We start from the raw sequence: 15,276 nt of genomic DNA on the forward strand, positions 1-15,276 counted from the left end.
ACTCCACCTGATCCATGAAATAAGAATTGATCATCCTTGTGGGAAATCACTGGTCATGTGGTTTGGACTCTTTCTCTTCAACTCTTTTTCTCACTTTGTTTCTGTAAGCTGTTTAGCTTTTCTTTACTTCTCTTGTTATTTTCATTCCCTCTCAGCTTTTCTCCCTCTTTCCCAATGATTCCCTTTTCCCCAGCTTTGCTTCCACCTCTCTGCATTATTTTTCTCTGTTTCTCTCTCTCTCCCTGTTACCCTACTCCCTCTCAGTGTTCCCTGCATCTGACTTCCCTGTTTTTCAACCCATTCACCCTCTCTCTTTCCCAAATTCTCTCTCTCTCTCTCTTTCTCTCTTTCTCTCCCTGTTGCCCCCTTTTCTTTTTTGCTTTGCCTTCCCCACTCCATCTCTTCTCTCTGCCTCCTTCTGTCTTCCTATACCTCCTCTCTTTCTCTCTACTGTCCCTTCACACCTTTCCCATCTCTATTTGCCTCTCTCATCCATTCGCATCGCCACAATGTGATTTTCTGAGAAGGCTGCCTCCTAACAGTAGCTTAATGGCTGGCAATGAATGGAGTCCACATAATTATAATATCTTTGTTTTGCCTTATTTCAGTCAGGCTGGGCAGAGTTTCTGGTGCACTGGATTATGCTTGTGACTTTCTTGTGAGGTGAAACTTCCCCTTACAGATGTTCCCATTTGCATTTATGAATGTTGTGTTAAGTGTGAGTTTCCCATAAAATCTAGCACAGCGAGGAAATGGTTTTCATTTAATGCGTGAGCACTGGAAATCAATGGTGGAGCTTTCAGGCCAACCAGAAGAATACTGCTACACACTGAGGCTTGGAAATATTCCCAAATTAAAATAATTCAGTTCCTTTTATTTATTTTTACTTTGGTTCAGTGAGGCAGACAAACCCAGGTTGGTGAGGCTGTCCATCTAAATACCAGTTGTTAAAAAGAGTTGGAGAGGACTGTTCATAAAGTTTAAAGTAAAATTATTATCAAAGTCCATATATGTCACCATACTCTAGGCTGAGATTCATTTTCTTGTGGTCATTCACAGTAGAACAAAGAAATACAATAGAATCGATGAAAAACTACACATAAAGACTGACAAACAATGTGCAAAAGAAGACAAACTGTGCTAATGCAAATTAAACAAATAATAACTGAATATTAAATAAATAATATTGAGAACCTGAGTAGCAGAGTCACTGAAAGTGAACCTATAGGTTGTGGAATCAGTTCAGTGTTGAGGAAAGTGAAGTTGTCCACTCATCTCTACTCCTGAGGGGTAGAGCAAGCACTCGGATAATCTTTGTCTCCAAGATGTAAACTGAACAGGAGTTAAAGATAGGAGACCACAGATGCTGCAAACCTGAAATGAAACAGGAAACACTCAGCAGATCAGCCTAGTTTAATTTTGGAAGTGCCCCACCACTGTCCTTAATATCATTTGCCCTTGAAAATCTGTTTTCAGGGATTTAATCACAATACGTATTAATCCAGGAATTTAAGAGTTTCTGAGATGCTTCCAACACTGTCAGCTGTTCCATTAGGACCAACTGAAAAATAAGATATTAAATTTTAAGAAAACTTTGAGAGGTTCCATTTATTTTGAATCGAAATACTTCTATAGAGTTCAAAGGACAATTAATTTATCTTAAATGATTTGTTTAATTTATTTAATTTAATCTATCCTATAGCAGGGTTTCAGTTCTGCTGTACTATACAAATGGTGTTAATATCACAATTGCTTCATTACCTTGTCTCTGACTAATGCTGAAGGAGTGGTTCAATCAATCTGTTCCAGGTAAGGTAGCCACACAACATAATGGGGCTGATGTAGGACATATCCCTCAAACAATATTTTCATTGGAGTTATTGGATATTCAGACTTGCAGCTACAACTGCCAAATAGATATTTGTTTGAAACAAGAGTATTCATTCCTACGAGATTCTGATTCTAAATATTGTAAGTAAATTTATTTATTGTTTTATTTAACTTGTTGAAGAGAACGTTTTATTGGTAAGTTAGCATGTTAACCTTTCACCTGTTAAGTGTGGATTTCATTCTAGCCCAGAGTGAAGAGCTCGGTGTCTTTCTGGCTTTAAAGGTTTCTACATGAAATGGGTTAGGAATCAGCACCTCCCAGTTATGATTCTTCTTCTTCTTAAGCCCACTACCCCTACCGGGGCATAGGCTGCTGACAGCAGCTCAGCGAGTCCTCTATCTTGGGCCACTCTTTCATGTTGTCACCAGGTATAGCCCATCTTCAAAGATCCTTCCTCTCCCAAGGATGAGATCTTTGGAGCATCTGCTGGCATTTCTGTAGCTCTGGGTTTTCACGAGATGGGGTTGCTAACCCCATAACTAACCCTCCTCCTTTGGCATTTGGGTTTGGGACTATGGCAGAGTTCAGCCACGGTTAGAAAGTTCAGAATAATATATTAAAAGTAAATGAACACTAATTGGCCATCTTACGACAGGCAACAGAAAGAAGCATTGTCAAGGAAAGTTAAGATTTGGTTGGGTTAGAGCTGAAGATAAGGCTAGTATGCAATGTATCAGTCAGCATTCAACAGTAGCTAACTCACATAATCTATGCTGCAAGTTATAGGGTGCTGGCACAAGTTACCGATATTAGTTAACTCTCATCTTGATGTGCTGGCAAACAAGAGAAAGATGGAGCCACAAATTGGGTTAGATCTCTTGAGAATTGTTGTCCAAACTGGTCACATTATTTTTCTAACATTGTACTTTTCTTCTTAAATATTAAACGTGTTCGATGTTCAATATTTTGCCGTTTTTCCTCACTTTGATAGAACGGGGCTTTTCACTCCCGACATGGCATTTGAAACGATTGTGAAAAAGCAGATCTTGAAGATCAAAGAGCCCTGCCTCAAATGTGTGGACATGGTTATCAATGAGTTAATCAGTACGGTTAGGCAGTGTACCAAGAAGGTAATTCCTGTCATGGAGTCCTGGAAACGTGCTGCCTGCTCTTGGATCTTCAGAGAGTTGCCTATGGGATGGCCTTTGGGTGTTTGGGCTTAGCGAGCAACTGTAACCTGGCTGCAGGCACAAGCTACTATTTCGCCTGCATGTTCACACACAGCACATCTGCCTTAGTTAATATTCATAACAGTTTCAGATAAAATAATATCCTTCATGTCAAAATGCCTACTTGACATGAAGGATCACGTTAATATTGACTGCTTTAAAATGGAGCTGAAAATGACCGTGAAATGCAGATGTCAGAGCACAATGCTTTCCTAACTTGTTCCATTAACTGCTTTCTTCTACAATAACAACTTGCCTTTTAGAGCAACTTTCCAAATTGCTTTAGGGAATTGTGGATGCAAAAAATTGACACAGAGCCAAAGGAGATTTGGACAGGTTAGATTTAAGAGGAAGTTTATGAAGATGGTTGGTTCTCCAGGTTCAGGGGTTCAGCTGACAGCTAACAACCCTGACTGGTCCAAAAAGAAAATTGTTACAGAAACAGCAATGAAGAATCCTTCTTCATCTGTGTGCGACGATGTGGACAGACAGTGTTGGAGGACCTTCATTCCTGCCCTAAATGACAGCCGTGTCACGGGCAGTAAGCAAGTTATGAGGATGGGAAGGAAAAGTTTACGAAGATGGGTACTGGGGCAGATGAAAACACATCAATCAGAGACAGAACTAAGAAAATCTGGAATGCATTTGAAATAAGGGAATGTAGAGTTCCTGAGGATTATTGCAGAGCTTGCAAGGGGGAAAGCTGACAGAAGAGATTAGAAAACAGAAGTTCACCTCGTTGAGAAGTGCAAATCAAATTTACAGTCACATCCTAAGAAACCCCTCATAGGTTTCGTTGTCTCCATTTTGTTCCCAAATGAGGCCAGTCGGCCATGTTACGGCACACTAAGCCCAAGCACCTGTAAACAGCTGTTTTGCCCGACTGTATCAGCTGGAAATGACATGGCATGCTTTCCTTGATGTGATGACAGTAAGACACAGGAATGAAGTGGGGCAAGTAGAAGCCTAAAGTAGGCCTCAGATTGGAAGTAGCTAACTCTGGAAGGTCCAAGCCCTGGAGAGAAGAAACAGGCTAGGCTGTGTGGAAGCATGGCTTGAGTTTTGGTCGTTAGTGTTCTGCCAAAAGCTGTTGGAGCAAATGCTTTGCACATCAAGTGGGAGAAAAAGGACAGAGAAGGCATCAGATGCACTAATTCTTTTGGATTTCCAGATTTAAAATCAGGCTGGCTGGTGGAAAAGTAGGTGGACGACCTTTGTTACATTATTGAGCCAAAAACCTCTTTCGGGAATCTTTCAATTGACTCTTGTTTTCAGCTGATGCTAATTTTGGGCTTAAGATGGCACATCACTTCCCCTGTAAGTGTGGTGGTTTCCTGGTATTCACTAGGGGAGATGAATGCTGGCACCGGACAAACAAGTATTTAATGGTTATTTTTATCCCCAACTAGTGGAGAATTCAGGCATCACAGATCTTTATTTGCCTAACAGGGTGGTTTTGTCAACAGGGTCAACAGGTCCTGTGGTCCTGCAACTGGGGTTATGCTGTGGTGTGCACAGTGGGACCAAGCCAACACCAGTATGTCCCCCCTTCCCCACCTTGACCTAACCTAATTCCCATGGTTCAGTTTGAGTTGAGTTCAGATAGTTCTTTATTCCCAGGGGATCCAAGTACAGAATTGTTGCCCCTCTTTGAGATGTATCGAACGTGCATTGTTGATAAGTTATGGATGAAAAGAGTTACAGATTTAATGGAGCAGAGGGCTGACAATTCAAACTAAAGAATGAGAGGACAATGGTGTAGCAGATAACCAATGGTCCTTCACCTCTATAACCTTAATTCACTGGAATACAACAGCAGCACAACTGGAACAGAAAATAATGCACACTCAGACTCTGAGTCCTGGAATTTCTTTCATTCCAATAGCCTTTTGAAAGATGTTAATTAATCTGCTTCCACCAGTCCTTTATTCACACATTTAATTTGTCATTTTATTTACAGTTTCTTGCTCATTATTCTTCTTATTTCTTTTTTTAATGATCTACTATATACTCCTACCACTAGAAATGGCCTCCCCATTAGCCCCTCTGTCAAAAAGTTCAAAGTCCAAAGTAAAATTTATTTATCAGAGTACATACATGTCATCACTTAGAACCTTGAGATTCTTTTTCTGTGGGTATACTTAGCAAATCTATAGAACAGTAACTGTAAACTGTAAACATCAGGAACTGTTAACTCTAAACAACCTATACCAAATAAATAGCAATAAATAATGAGCATGAAATAACAATATAAGAATCCTTAAATGAGTGTAATTATCCCTTTCGTTCAAGAGCCTGATGGTTGAGGGGTAGTAACTGTTCTTGAACCAGGTGGTGGGAATCCTGAGACACCTGTACCTTCTACCTGATGGCAGCAGTGAGAAAAGAGCACGGCCCAGATGATGAGGGTCTTTGATGATGGATGCTGATTTTCTATGTCAACGTTTCATGTCGATGTGCTCCGTGGTTGGGAGAGTTTTACCTGTGATGTACTGGGCCAAATCTTCTACGTTTGGTGGGATTTTCCATTCAAAGCCATTGATATTCCAATACCAGGCCGTAATATAGCCAGTCAGCACACCCTGTGTTGGTTTGACATATAGCACAATGTGCTTCTGTCCCAGCCCCGTTGAATACTGTGGGTAGTTCCAGGTGAACCTCTTGTATGAATTGTTTCCTCAAGCACATTTAGTCAGATGATTAAGGAGACCTGTGATGCAGCTTCTCTAAGTGAAGCTCCAAACATCAGAGTTTGAAGAGTGGGGAAGCGGATAAGGTTTCAGAACATGTGGAGTGGAAGGAAAATAGAAACTTTTGGATTCTAAACCAAAGACCATAAAGCCCCTCCAACTTTTAACTCTTCATTACTATTAGAATCACTGAATTATAGAACCACACAGCACAGAAACAGGCCATTTGGACCATTAAGTCTGTGCCAACCATCAGCAAATCATTCACACTAACCTTACATTCACTTCATTTTTAATTTTCATCAATTACGCCAAGATTCTATACCTCAACTTTTTTTTTATTGCAACACAGGGGCTACTTACAGTGGTTAACTAACCCACTAACTCGGATATCTCGGGTGCTCACAAAGAAAGTGTGCAAATTGAACCTGAGTCTCTAGCGCAGTGAGGCAGCAGATCTATGAGCTGCACCACCTCCTGTGCACCTCTACAACTAGGAGAAGATGACTCACCATCTGCTCTTTGTGTTGCCCCTGTAATAATTGCTCAAAGAAATGGGTAAGCTGAGAGGTATGAAATTATATATTTTGAGGGTCCTGATTAAGAATGAATCAAATAAAATCCAATCTGATTGTAGACATTGAAAGACTCTTCCATTGAGTGAGAGTACATAACACCCTGTGCTTCTATAGCATCTGTTGATATATAATTGACCATCCTAGGAGGTACTGTAAGACTAAACAAACTCTGAAACAAGAATGGGTTAACTGCTGCAGTTTAGATTAGATGACCAAAAGCCTATCCAAGATAGATGTTATTGGGAACATAAAAACATCAGTAATAGGAGCAACTGTTGGCAGTATGGTCTCCTTCACAAGTCAGTCATATCAGTTTGATTTTTACCTTGATCTCAACTCCACTTTCCTGCCTGTCGCTAAAATCCTTTGTTCTCCCATTTTTCTCTGGAGTCGAGAATTATAAAAGTCACAGTTTACTGAGAGTCTTCCTCAACTCCTTAAATGGGTTCTGAAACTGTGCCTCCTAATCCTAGATAGCCCCAAAGGTGAAATATCTCAACATCTGTCACATTAATCCCCTCATTCTTCTAGACTCCAAAGGGTATAGGCCCAACTCTCTTAACCGAAGGCAACAGTTTCATCCCAGTAGCCAATCTCTTAAAGGAGAGCGAGGTATAGAGTCCAAATTTCAAAGTAGACATCTAATAGCAGCTGTAGATGTAATTGACTGAAGTTTATGATAATTATTAGGGAATATACCTTTTATATAAAAGTCTGTTACCCCAGAGTTCCAAATTTAATCTTAAAACACTAACACACTCACAAATGAGTATACTATTATACAGTCTTCTGAACGAATATACACAGACCCCTCTGGAATCCTGAATAGTCAGTAGCCACCTTTCAAAACTAGTGGCCTTGTTTCTCCAAGTTACCCAAAACTGCCTAATAGCTGGTGCCTTACACAAATACACATACTCACACACCTCACACTTTTATATCTACCAGTTCAGCTCACTGCCGCTTTCTTTTAAACTTCGTGATCCAGTGGTCATGGATCTTAACAGATCTAAGTGTGGGTGCTACTGTTACCCCCTTAAACTGCTTAAGTCACTGGCCACACAATGGGTCATGAACGTATCCCAGATGAGCCCCCAAATGTGACTGCCAGAGAGACACTGAAGCTGGTGATATAGAAGTGTTTATTCAGCACAACAAACAGGCATTCTCATAGAGCCACTCTTGGTAGAACTTTAAAAGAACATAACATTTTTATAAACTTAGAATCAAAGGTAACAGTAGCTGATTCATTACATCTTCAATAGTTACAATGACATTGTTCACTTCAATATTTTGAGTTGACAATGCTTCCTTTGAATTATGTACCAACTGTGGCAGACATCTCTGAATGTTCAAACACGTTTGTCACCAAGTAATTCACACAAATAGTCTAAAAGCTTCTGAAGACTGATAGCCACACACCCAAAATTAATGTTGTCAGGACTGTACACAAAATATCCCGAGTACACAACAGCTATTTCTTTCCTATTTTGTGACCATGTTTCAACATCATTCAGGTCTGCCAGCTTGAAATCAAGTCAGAATGGTATAAATAACTTAGCCCATGTTGCCTGGTTTGACGCAGGCCAATTAACACAACCCCATTGCCTTAACATTTGGCTCATGCATATGAATGCAACTCATGGGCACAATTTTGCAAACCATATCTCCTAGTCAATAAGCTTTTAACTTTGGGTTACTGCTTGCAATTTACAGTAAAAACTGAAGACTGGTTCTTGTTTGAATTAATGTCTGCAATATTCACATAACTCCTAACAACACATAACTGAATTGTCAGATTTACAATCCAGGTGGGGAGAAACAAGCTGATTTTGTTCAGATGTAAGAAAGAGAGGGAGCTAAGTACCGTGAGCAGTTTCCCCTATCTTTGACCCATCAGGGCACTGATTTGTAGGAGTTGCTCACCGTCAAATACTGATAGTACAGATAGAAATAATGCAGGGACGGTTGTCACTGACCTGGCTTTTGATCACAAACGTGCCATTTTGGAGCAAAAATTGACCAGCTGTTTCCAAAAATGCTCTCTCCACCTGGCAAAGTCCAAAGCAAACTAACTTACTCAGTATTACTGAGAACTGTTTCTTGTGCTTTTGTTATGACTGATTGGATTTCTGGCTTCTATAAATTATCTCTTAAAGCTGTATTATCCCTCTGCAAGCAGCTTAAGGACCCTAAAGATATCATCCATATGATGCTCAATGTATTGAATACTTGTTTGTCAGATGTAACTTGCGCTCTCTCCCACCCCTTCTCCCACACCACCCCATCCTCACCTTCAGTTTGAAAGCCTAAAAGGTAACCGAGGTCTTACTCTTCCTTTTGCTTTATGTCCTCCCCATGTTTTCATCCCCACTCCCTGCTGTTCCCCACCTTCTTTCCTTGCCCTCCAACCCTTGTTGTCATTTTCCTCTCATGATGCAATGCAGAACTGGGCTCTTCACCCCTGACCTTGCTTTTGAGGCTATAGTGAAAAAGCAGATCCAAAAGCTGAAGGAACCATGTTTGAAGTGCGTAGATATGGTGGTGAGCGAACTCACTGGCACCATCAGAAAGTGTACTGAAAAGGTAAAAGGTCAAACCCTTTCTTTGAACCCTGCCTTTGCTACATTAATTTATTTAACTCAAAATTAAACTGATGCCTTTTTCATTCTAAGGCAATGCTGACTAAGATACATGTAGAGCATGAGCTTCCAATTTCAGTTTGCTACTCAAAAGAATGTCAGCTGTTGCATTGGAACCTGGGTTGACTTTGGGATATATGAGCAGCCTGTAGTTAACTGGATGAGGCTCTAGATTGATTTCAGAACATTTGCAGAAGTTAATAGTCTATGAAGTGTGAAAGTTCCCAGTTCATTCTTTCTGTATCATCAGATATTTGTTAGATTTTTGTATTGAAACTAAATTATTGGAACTAACAGGGACTGTCAGGGCTGTGATAAATGGAACCTGTGAAATTTTGCCAAGAATTGATCTTTGATATCTCATGTCTTTTGCAAATGGAAATTTGTTAAAGTTTAGCCAAGTTTCTGAAGGCCATTTGTTCTCCACTTCTTGACTTCTTCACCTTATGCCCATTACATTTAGAAGAAAAGAGAGAATATTTTCTTGATACCCAAGTATTCAATTATAGTAATACACACAAAGTGCTGGAGGAATTCAGCAGGCCATGTAGTATCTATGGAAAAGAGTAAGCAGTCGATGTTTCGGTCCAAGACCCTTCATCAGGACCGAAAAAAAAGAGATGAGAAGTCAGAGTAATAGGGTGGGGGAGAGGAGAGGAAGAAGTACAAGGTAGTAGGTGATAGATGAAACCTGGAGAGTGGGAGGAGTGAAATAAAGAGCTGGAAAGTCCGTTAGTGAAAGGGATGGAGAAGGGGGAATCTGATAAGAGAGGACAAAAGGCCATGGAAGAAAGAGAAGGGGGAGGGGAACACCAGAGGGAGGTGATGGGTAGATAATGAGATAATTTGAGAGCGGGAACCAGAATGGGGAAGGGGGGGCAATTACCTGAAGTCAGAGAAATCAATGTTCATGCCATCAGGTTGGAAGCTACCCAGATGGAATATAAAGTGTTGCTCTTCCAACCTGAGTATGGCCTCATCGCGGCAGTGGAAGGTCATGGACTGGCATGTAGGAATGGGAAGTAGAATTGAAATGAGTGGCCACCAGGACCTCCTGCTTTTTCTGGTGGATGGAGCGTAAACGGTCTCCCAATCTACGTCGGGTCTCACCGATATACAGGAGGCCACACCAGAAGCACCGGATACTGTAGATGACCCCAATAGACTCACAGGTGAAGTGTCACCTCACCTGGAAGGACTGTTTGGGGCCCTGAATGGTAGTGAGGGAGGAAGTTTTAGGTCAGTTTTAGGTCTGGTGGCTGAGGTGCTTGACAGAGTGGGGCCATATGATGAGAGAAAACTTTGGCTGGAATAAAAGTCTGTGCAGAGAGTTTGGTGTGCATAAGTCATATAGTGAGGGTAGCAGTGAACTCAGCAGGTCAGGCAGAAAGGAAAACAGAGTTAATGTTTCAAATTTCTTCAGTAAGCTCAGATGTCCAATGTCTACAGGTTTTTGATTTTTACATTATAGTGCCAGCGGAGCTCGTTTCTCCAGAACGAAGACTATTGAATGTGGGAAATGTTGAAGTGGCTTGATGCAGTCAGAGAGGATATCTCCCCCGTGAGGCAATTCATTGGATTTATAAATTCTAAACAGTCCACATGAGACCCGAATTAAATCTTCTCCTGGTTATTCTGACTACTCTGTGACATGAGGCTTCTGAAGGACATTCCGATGAACGAGAAGATTGTTAGCTCTGGTTGGCTGCTCGTTTGTAGGGTTGTTCGCCGAGCCTTGTGGTTGGATTGCAAACGTTACATCACCAGTCGAGGTGACATCATTGGTGCGCAGTTGCGTGTTGTTCCTGCCGAACACCAGGTGACTTGGGTCTGGATACTAATAGTTTTCCCATTGTAGTAACTTTGCACTCTTGTGAAATCTTCAACTCTCGTAGAATGTCAAAACACCAGCTGTGAAGGGTGTTAACAGCCAATGATTTGTAAGCGTTTTAAATTATATTGCAATCCAATTCTTCACTTTCCTCCGAGATCTGAACTACATCCACTCAGGGTTCAATGGGCGGCCTGCCTATGGTTGGCTGAGCGTTCAAGTCGTAGTCTGGAGCTCTCATCTATGCTTGCTTGAGTTCAGTGCTGAGAGTGTTCCCAGTCATTCAAGGCAGTTCCTGTCACTGGACAGTTCAAACTGTTGCTGTTCCTCCTGTGAAAGTGGATGTAAAGACTTCCAATCCTACACTTGAAGACAAGTAGAATAGTTTTTGTTCCTAACTACAACATTGTTGTTTCCTTTCCTTTGATTTTCAATCAGTTTGTGGAATCAAATGCAATTTTTTTTTTCTTTCAGACTCCTTTCACACTCAATTTTCTTCTGCTAATTGTGTCATGGATAGTTTATTAAGTGGCTTAGCAATAAATAACTGGTTACACATTATTCATCTGAGATGTCTTAATTATGTTTTTTCTAAATTAGAGAGATCAATTGAAATCTTCAGAAATACAAAAACAAAGTACTGAAGATAATAACACAGAGAAAATCTGCAGATGCTGGAAATCCAAAGCAACACACACTCAGCATGCTGGAGGAACTCAGCAGGCCAGGCAGCCTCTACTGAAATGAACAGACAGTTACTGTTTTGGGCTGAGACCCTTCTTCAAGACTCACTGAAGATGGTTGAAATCTGATTGAAAAACAGTGCTGCATTTACTCAGCGGGTCAGGCAGCATCTGTGGAGAGAGAATAGTTAGCATTTCAGGAAAAGTTGGAGGTGAAATGATTATACAATAAAGAGTCAGAGGGTGGGGGTGTTGTGCAAGGCAGGAAGAGGCCATCAGTGACTTCTTCGACGAGCTGGAGGGCTGGGAGGCTGAAGGGTAAGCAAGGATTGTTGGGCAAGGTGAAAGAGGATAGTCTGGGGAGAACGAAAGGAACCAAAGCTGGGGCTTGGCAAACAATTAACACACCAATCATCTGAAAACACCAAAGGAAATCTGGAATAGGGATAAAGTGCTGAAAACATCCTGAGGTGAAAGTGTTGAACTTGATGTTGAGTTGAGAAGACTACAATGCAACTTGAAAATGAGGTGTTGCTGCCCATGCTTACCTTGAGATTGCAACTTCACAAACGATTATTTAAAGGTTCCTCATGTCTCAACGACAGCAATAAAAATGTTCCTTTCTTGAAATGCGGACATTCTAGCTGAAAGATTAGCGGACTTCATTTTGTCTGCCAATTGCATAATAAAATGCTCTTACCCCAGTCTGACTACACCAGTGATTACTATTGGGTGAGACTGAACCCACTTTGAACCCACTAGCCTGAGCATTTCTGTATGCACCAATGCACTTGACTGTTACTGGGGCACAAATGACCACCTGGGTTGGACAGCACGTGTTTCTTCCACTGACGTCAGAAACTTGAGCATTTAAGGCAGTGTTTGGACATGAGGTGGCAGCGTGACTTTGACATCCTGCACACTGTGTTGGCCAGCCTCACTTCTTGAAGGAAGCAATTCAGCGGTGCTCCCTTCACCCGAACGTGGTCTCTTTTCACCGTTCAGCTCCGAGCTGTTTGCTGTCACCTCTGGCCCACCGAGGTGCTGCACTCATGGTGGCTCAGGAGTACTGCCAACATAAGTGCATTGAAGAGCACCGTGAACTTCTTCTGTGCTTTCCTCTACCTCCTTGGTAACCTTTTCCGTAGCTGGGGGGTGGTCATCATAAGGAAGAACTCTTGAAGCTGTGACAAGCTTCCTTGCAGTCAGTGCATCACTGATGCAGCAGATGTAGGCTCTGCACGCAGCCTCTGCTAGCAAATGCACGGGTTCTACTTGAGCGTGTTTCTGTGTGCAGACTGATGTAACAATTTCACAACTTTTTTTTGAAGAACTTTGACTGGGTGTTAGCATTACATGCAGCACTTGTTTAAAAGTTGGTGAAATCCTGTTTTTTTTTGGCTTTTTATTCTCTTTGATATTTTCTGATCTCCATTGTCATCAGAATCAGGTTTATTATTACTGAGGTGTGTGGTGCAGTTGGTTGTTCTGCGCAGTACTTTTATGTATTGTGTGCGATATGTTAAAAATACTATAAATTACAATAAGAATAAATTAAAAAATGATTAGATAGAGCAAAAGAGAGGAAAATGGTGAGGTTGTATTTATGGGTTCGTGGACCATTCGGAAATTCTGATGGCAGAGGGGAAGAGGCTGTTCTTGTATGTTGAGTGTGTGTCTTCAGGCTCCTGATGGTAGTAATTAGAAGAGGGCATGTCCTGGATGGTGATAGTCCTCCTTCTCAAGACATGACTATGAGTGTTAATTACCCAGTTTTGATTCCATTCTGGGCAGCCATTCATGACTTTTAACTTCCAGCCCTGATGCACAGTTTCTACCTAATACGTTGACAATTCCCTTCCTCTCACAGATGCTGCTCAGCCTACTAAGTTCCTCCAGCATTTGCAATCTGCCTCACAACTTCTTACTTTTCAATGAGATTCCTTTTTAAACTCCAGTGAGTAAAGGCCTCTCCCTTTCCTCTTTAACAATCCACTGCTGAGTAAAATTCTTTTCAGATTTCCATCTTTTCAATTATTTGTTTTACACTTTCCTTTATTTCCATGTGTTCTCTTCCTCTCTGATATTACTTTACTCTCCATTTCCACTTCTATTTTCCTGATCTCCTCTTACTTCTCTTGTCTGTCAGCATTTTAACTTAATCACCGATTTTTAAAGTAACAGCCCTGTTTTTCAAGATTCAAGTACACTTATTATCAAAGAATGTATAAATTACATAACTTTGAGATTTGCTTGCTCACAGGTAGCCACAAAGCAAGACATCTGAAAGAACCCAATTAAAAGGAAAAGAAGAGAATTTAAAAAAAGACCAATGCTCGATATCCATGAGAAAGAAAGTAAAACACAAATCATGCAAACAATTGAAATGAACAACAACATTCCGAACCAAAATTGAGTCCTCAGGTCTGAACCCCGGAGCTGTCTGGAGTAGGCCAAAAACCTCACTTATCAGTTCATTATATTAGCGGGCACGGAGCACAGCAGCTGGGGCAATCTTCATAGCCTTAGTGCCATGGAGATGACCATTACAGAGATCAAGCGAAATCTGCTCTCGTCCTGACCGACACCCTGCCTTCTCCGCCTGTTTGGGCTGGCACAACGGAACAGTGAAAGGCTCCACGCCCTGGAGAGAGGAGTAGAGATCGCAGAGAACGAGCGAAATCGGCTCTCACCTCCGATCTCATGACCTAATCCCTTTTGAACCTTCATACTGTCTCTTTAAACCTACTCCCTCTAGCTCCAAACACCCAGACCATGGGAAACAGACTGACTATTTATCCAATCTATGCCTCACATAATTTTGTATGTCTGCTTCACGTCACCTCTCAGCCTGTGTAGCTCCAGGGAAAATACACCTAGCCTATCCAATCTCTTACAACTAGAAGACCTCCTTCTCTACTGGTGGGGATCAGCTGGATGCAGAGTGGCCCCCGAACTTCCACTAAAATTAAAGACATTTACAAAGATTAAGCAGGATGCTGCATTGTCTTCCATGTGATGCCACAGCTTGGTGTAGTGGTTAAGTTTAGTAACTCAGAGGTATGGGTTAACAATCCAGTTGTTTGAGTTCAAATCCCACCAAGGCAACTGTGGAATCTAAGTTCAGTTAATGTTCTGGAATTTGGAGCTCGGCTAGTCTAAGTAATGGTGAACGCTAAAACTTTTGGATTGTTGTAAAACCCGATTAATTTATTAAGGAAGGAATTCTGCCATCTTCACCTGGTCTGTCCGAGGTGTGACTCCAGTCCCACAAGCACAATTGACTCTAAATGCTCTCCGAAACATGACCCTGGAAAGCAGAGCTAGCTGCTCAGGAAGGACTGCAAATGACTGAATAAAATTACAGTGAGTGTAGCCTGCCTTAAGAAGTGGGAAATATTAATCCCATGCTTATCTTTGGTTCTTTCCTTCACATTTATTTCTGAAGTGTCACGTGACATTGACCTTTTCAGAGATGTTTTGTGTAATTGCAGAAGTTTGACCAGACATTCATGGGACGAGTCATGATTATACCCCAGGGTGCTGTCCCCTTCTTGGAGTGTTGTGGCACATCTTGGAAAAAACTTCATAACTTGCCCATCGCTTAGTGTAGCACTGAATGGGGATTCCTATCCATTGGGTCAATCACTTACTTTAACATTATCACCTCTCACATTTCCTCCCATTATGTCCCCTGCATGAGCTCCTCACCCCAGAACCCTGACCCCTCTCCCATCAGCTCAGTGCAAACTCTCATTCTCCCAGTGTCCCCATATTCCTTCGCACCAAACC

At 41.5% G+C, this 15,276-nt stretch overlaps 1 protein-coding gene across 9 annotated transcripts in view; it reads left to right on the plus strand.

Annotated features, from left to right (window-relative positions):
• LOC134359846 (dynamin-1) overlaps positions 1-15,276 on the plus strand; it is a 256,455-nt gene that overhangs the window by 114,867 nt on the left and 126,312 nt on the right. For 7 of the 9 annotated variants that reach the window (XM_063073579.1, XM_063073578.1, XM_063073577.1 and 4 more), the window contains exon 10: positions 2,823-2,961. In XM_063073579.1, the coding sequence (XP_062929649.1) occupies positions 2,823-2,961 (139 nt within the window). Of the gene's footprint in view, positions 1-2,822; positions 2,962-8,775; positions 8,915-15,276 lie in introns of all 9 variants that reach the window. The other 2 variants (XM_063073576.1, XM_063073581.1) reach the window with 1 other exon arrangement.

Source organism: Mobula hypostoma, chromosome 21 (genome assembly GCF_963921235.1).
Source record: "Mobula hypostoma chromosome 21, sMobHyp1.1, whole genome shotgun sequence".
NCBI classification, from domain to species: domain Eukaryota; kingdom Metazoa; phylum Chordata; class Chondrichthyes; order Myliobatiformes; family Myliobatidae; genus Mobula; species Mobula hypostoma.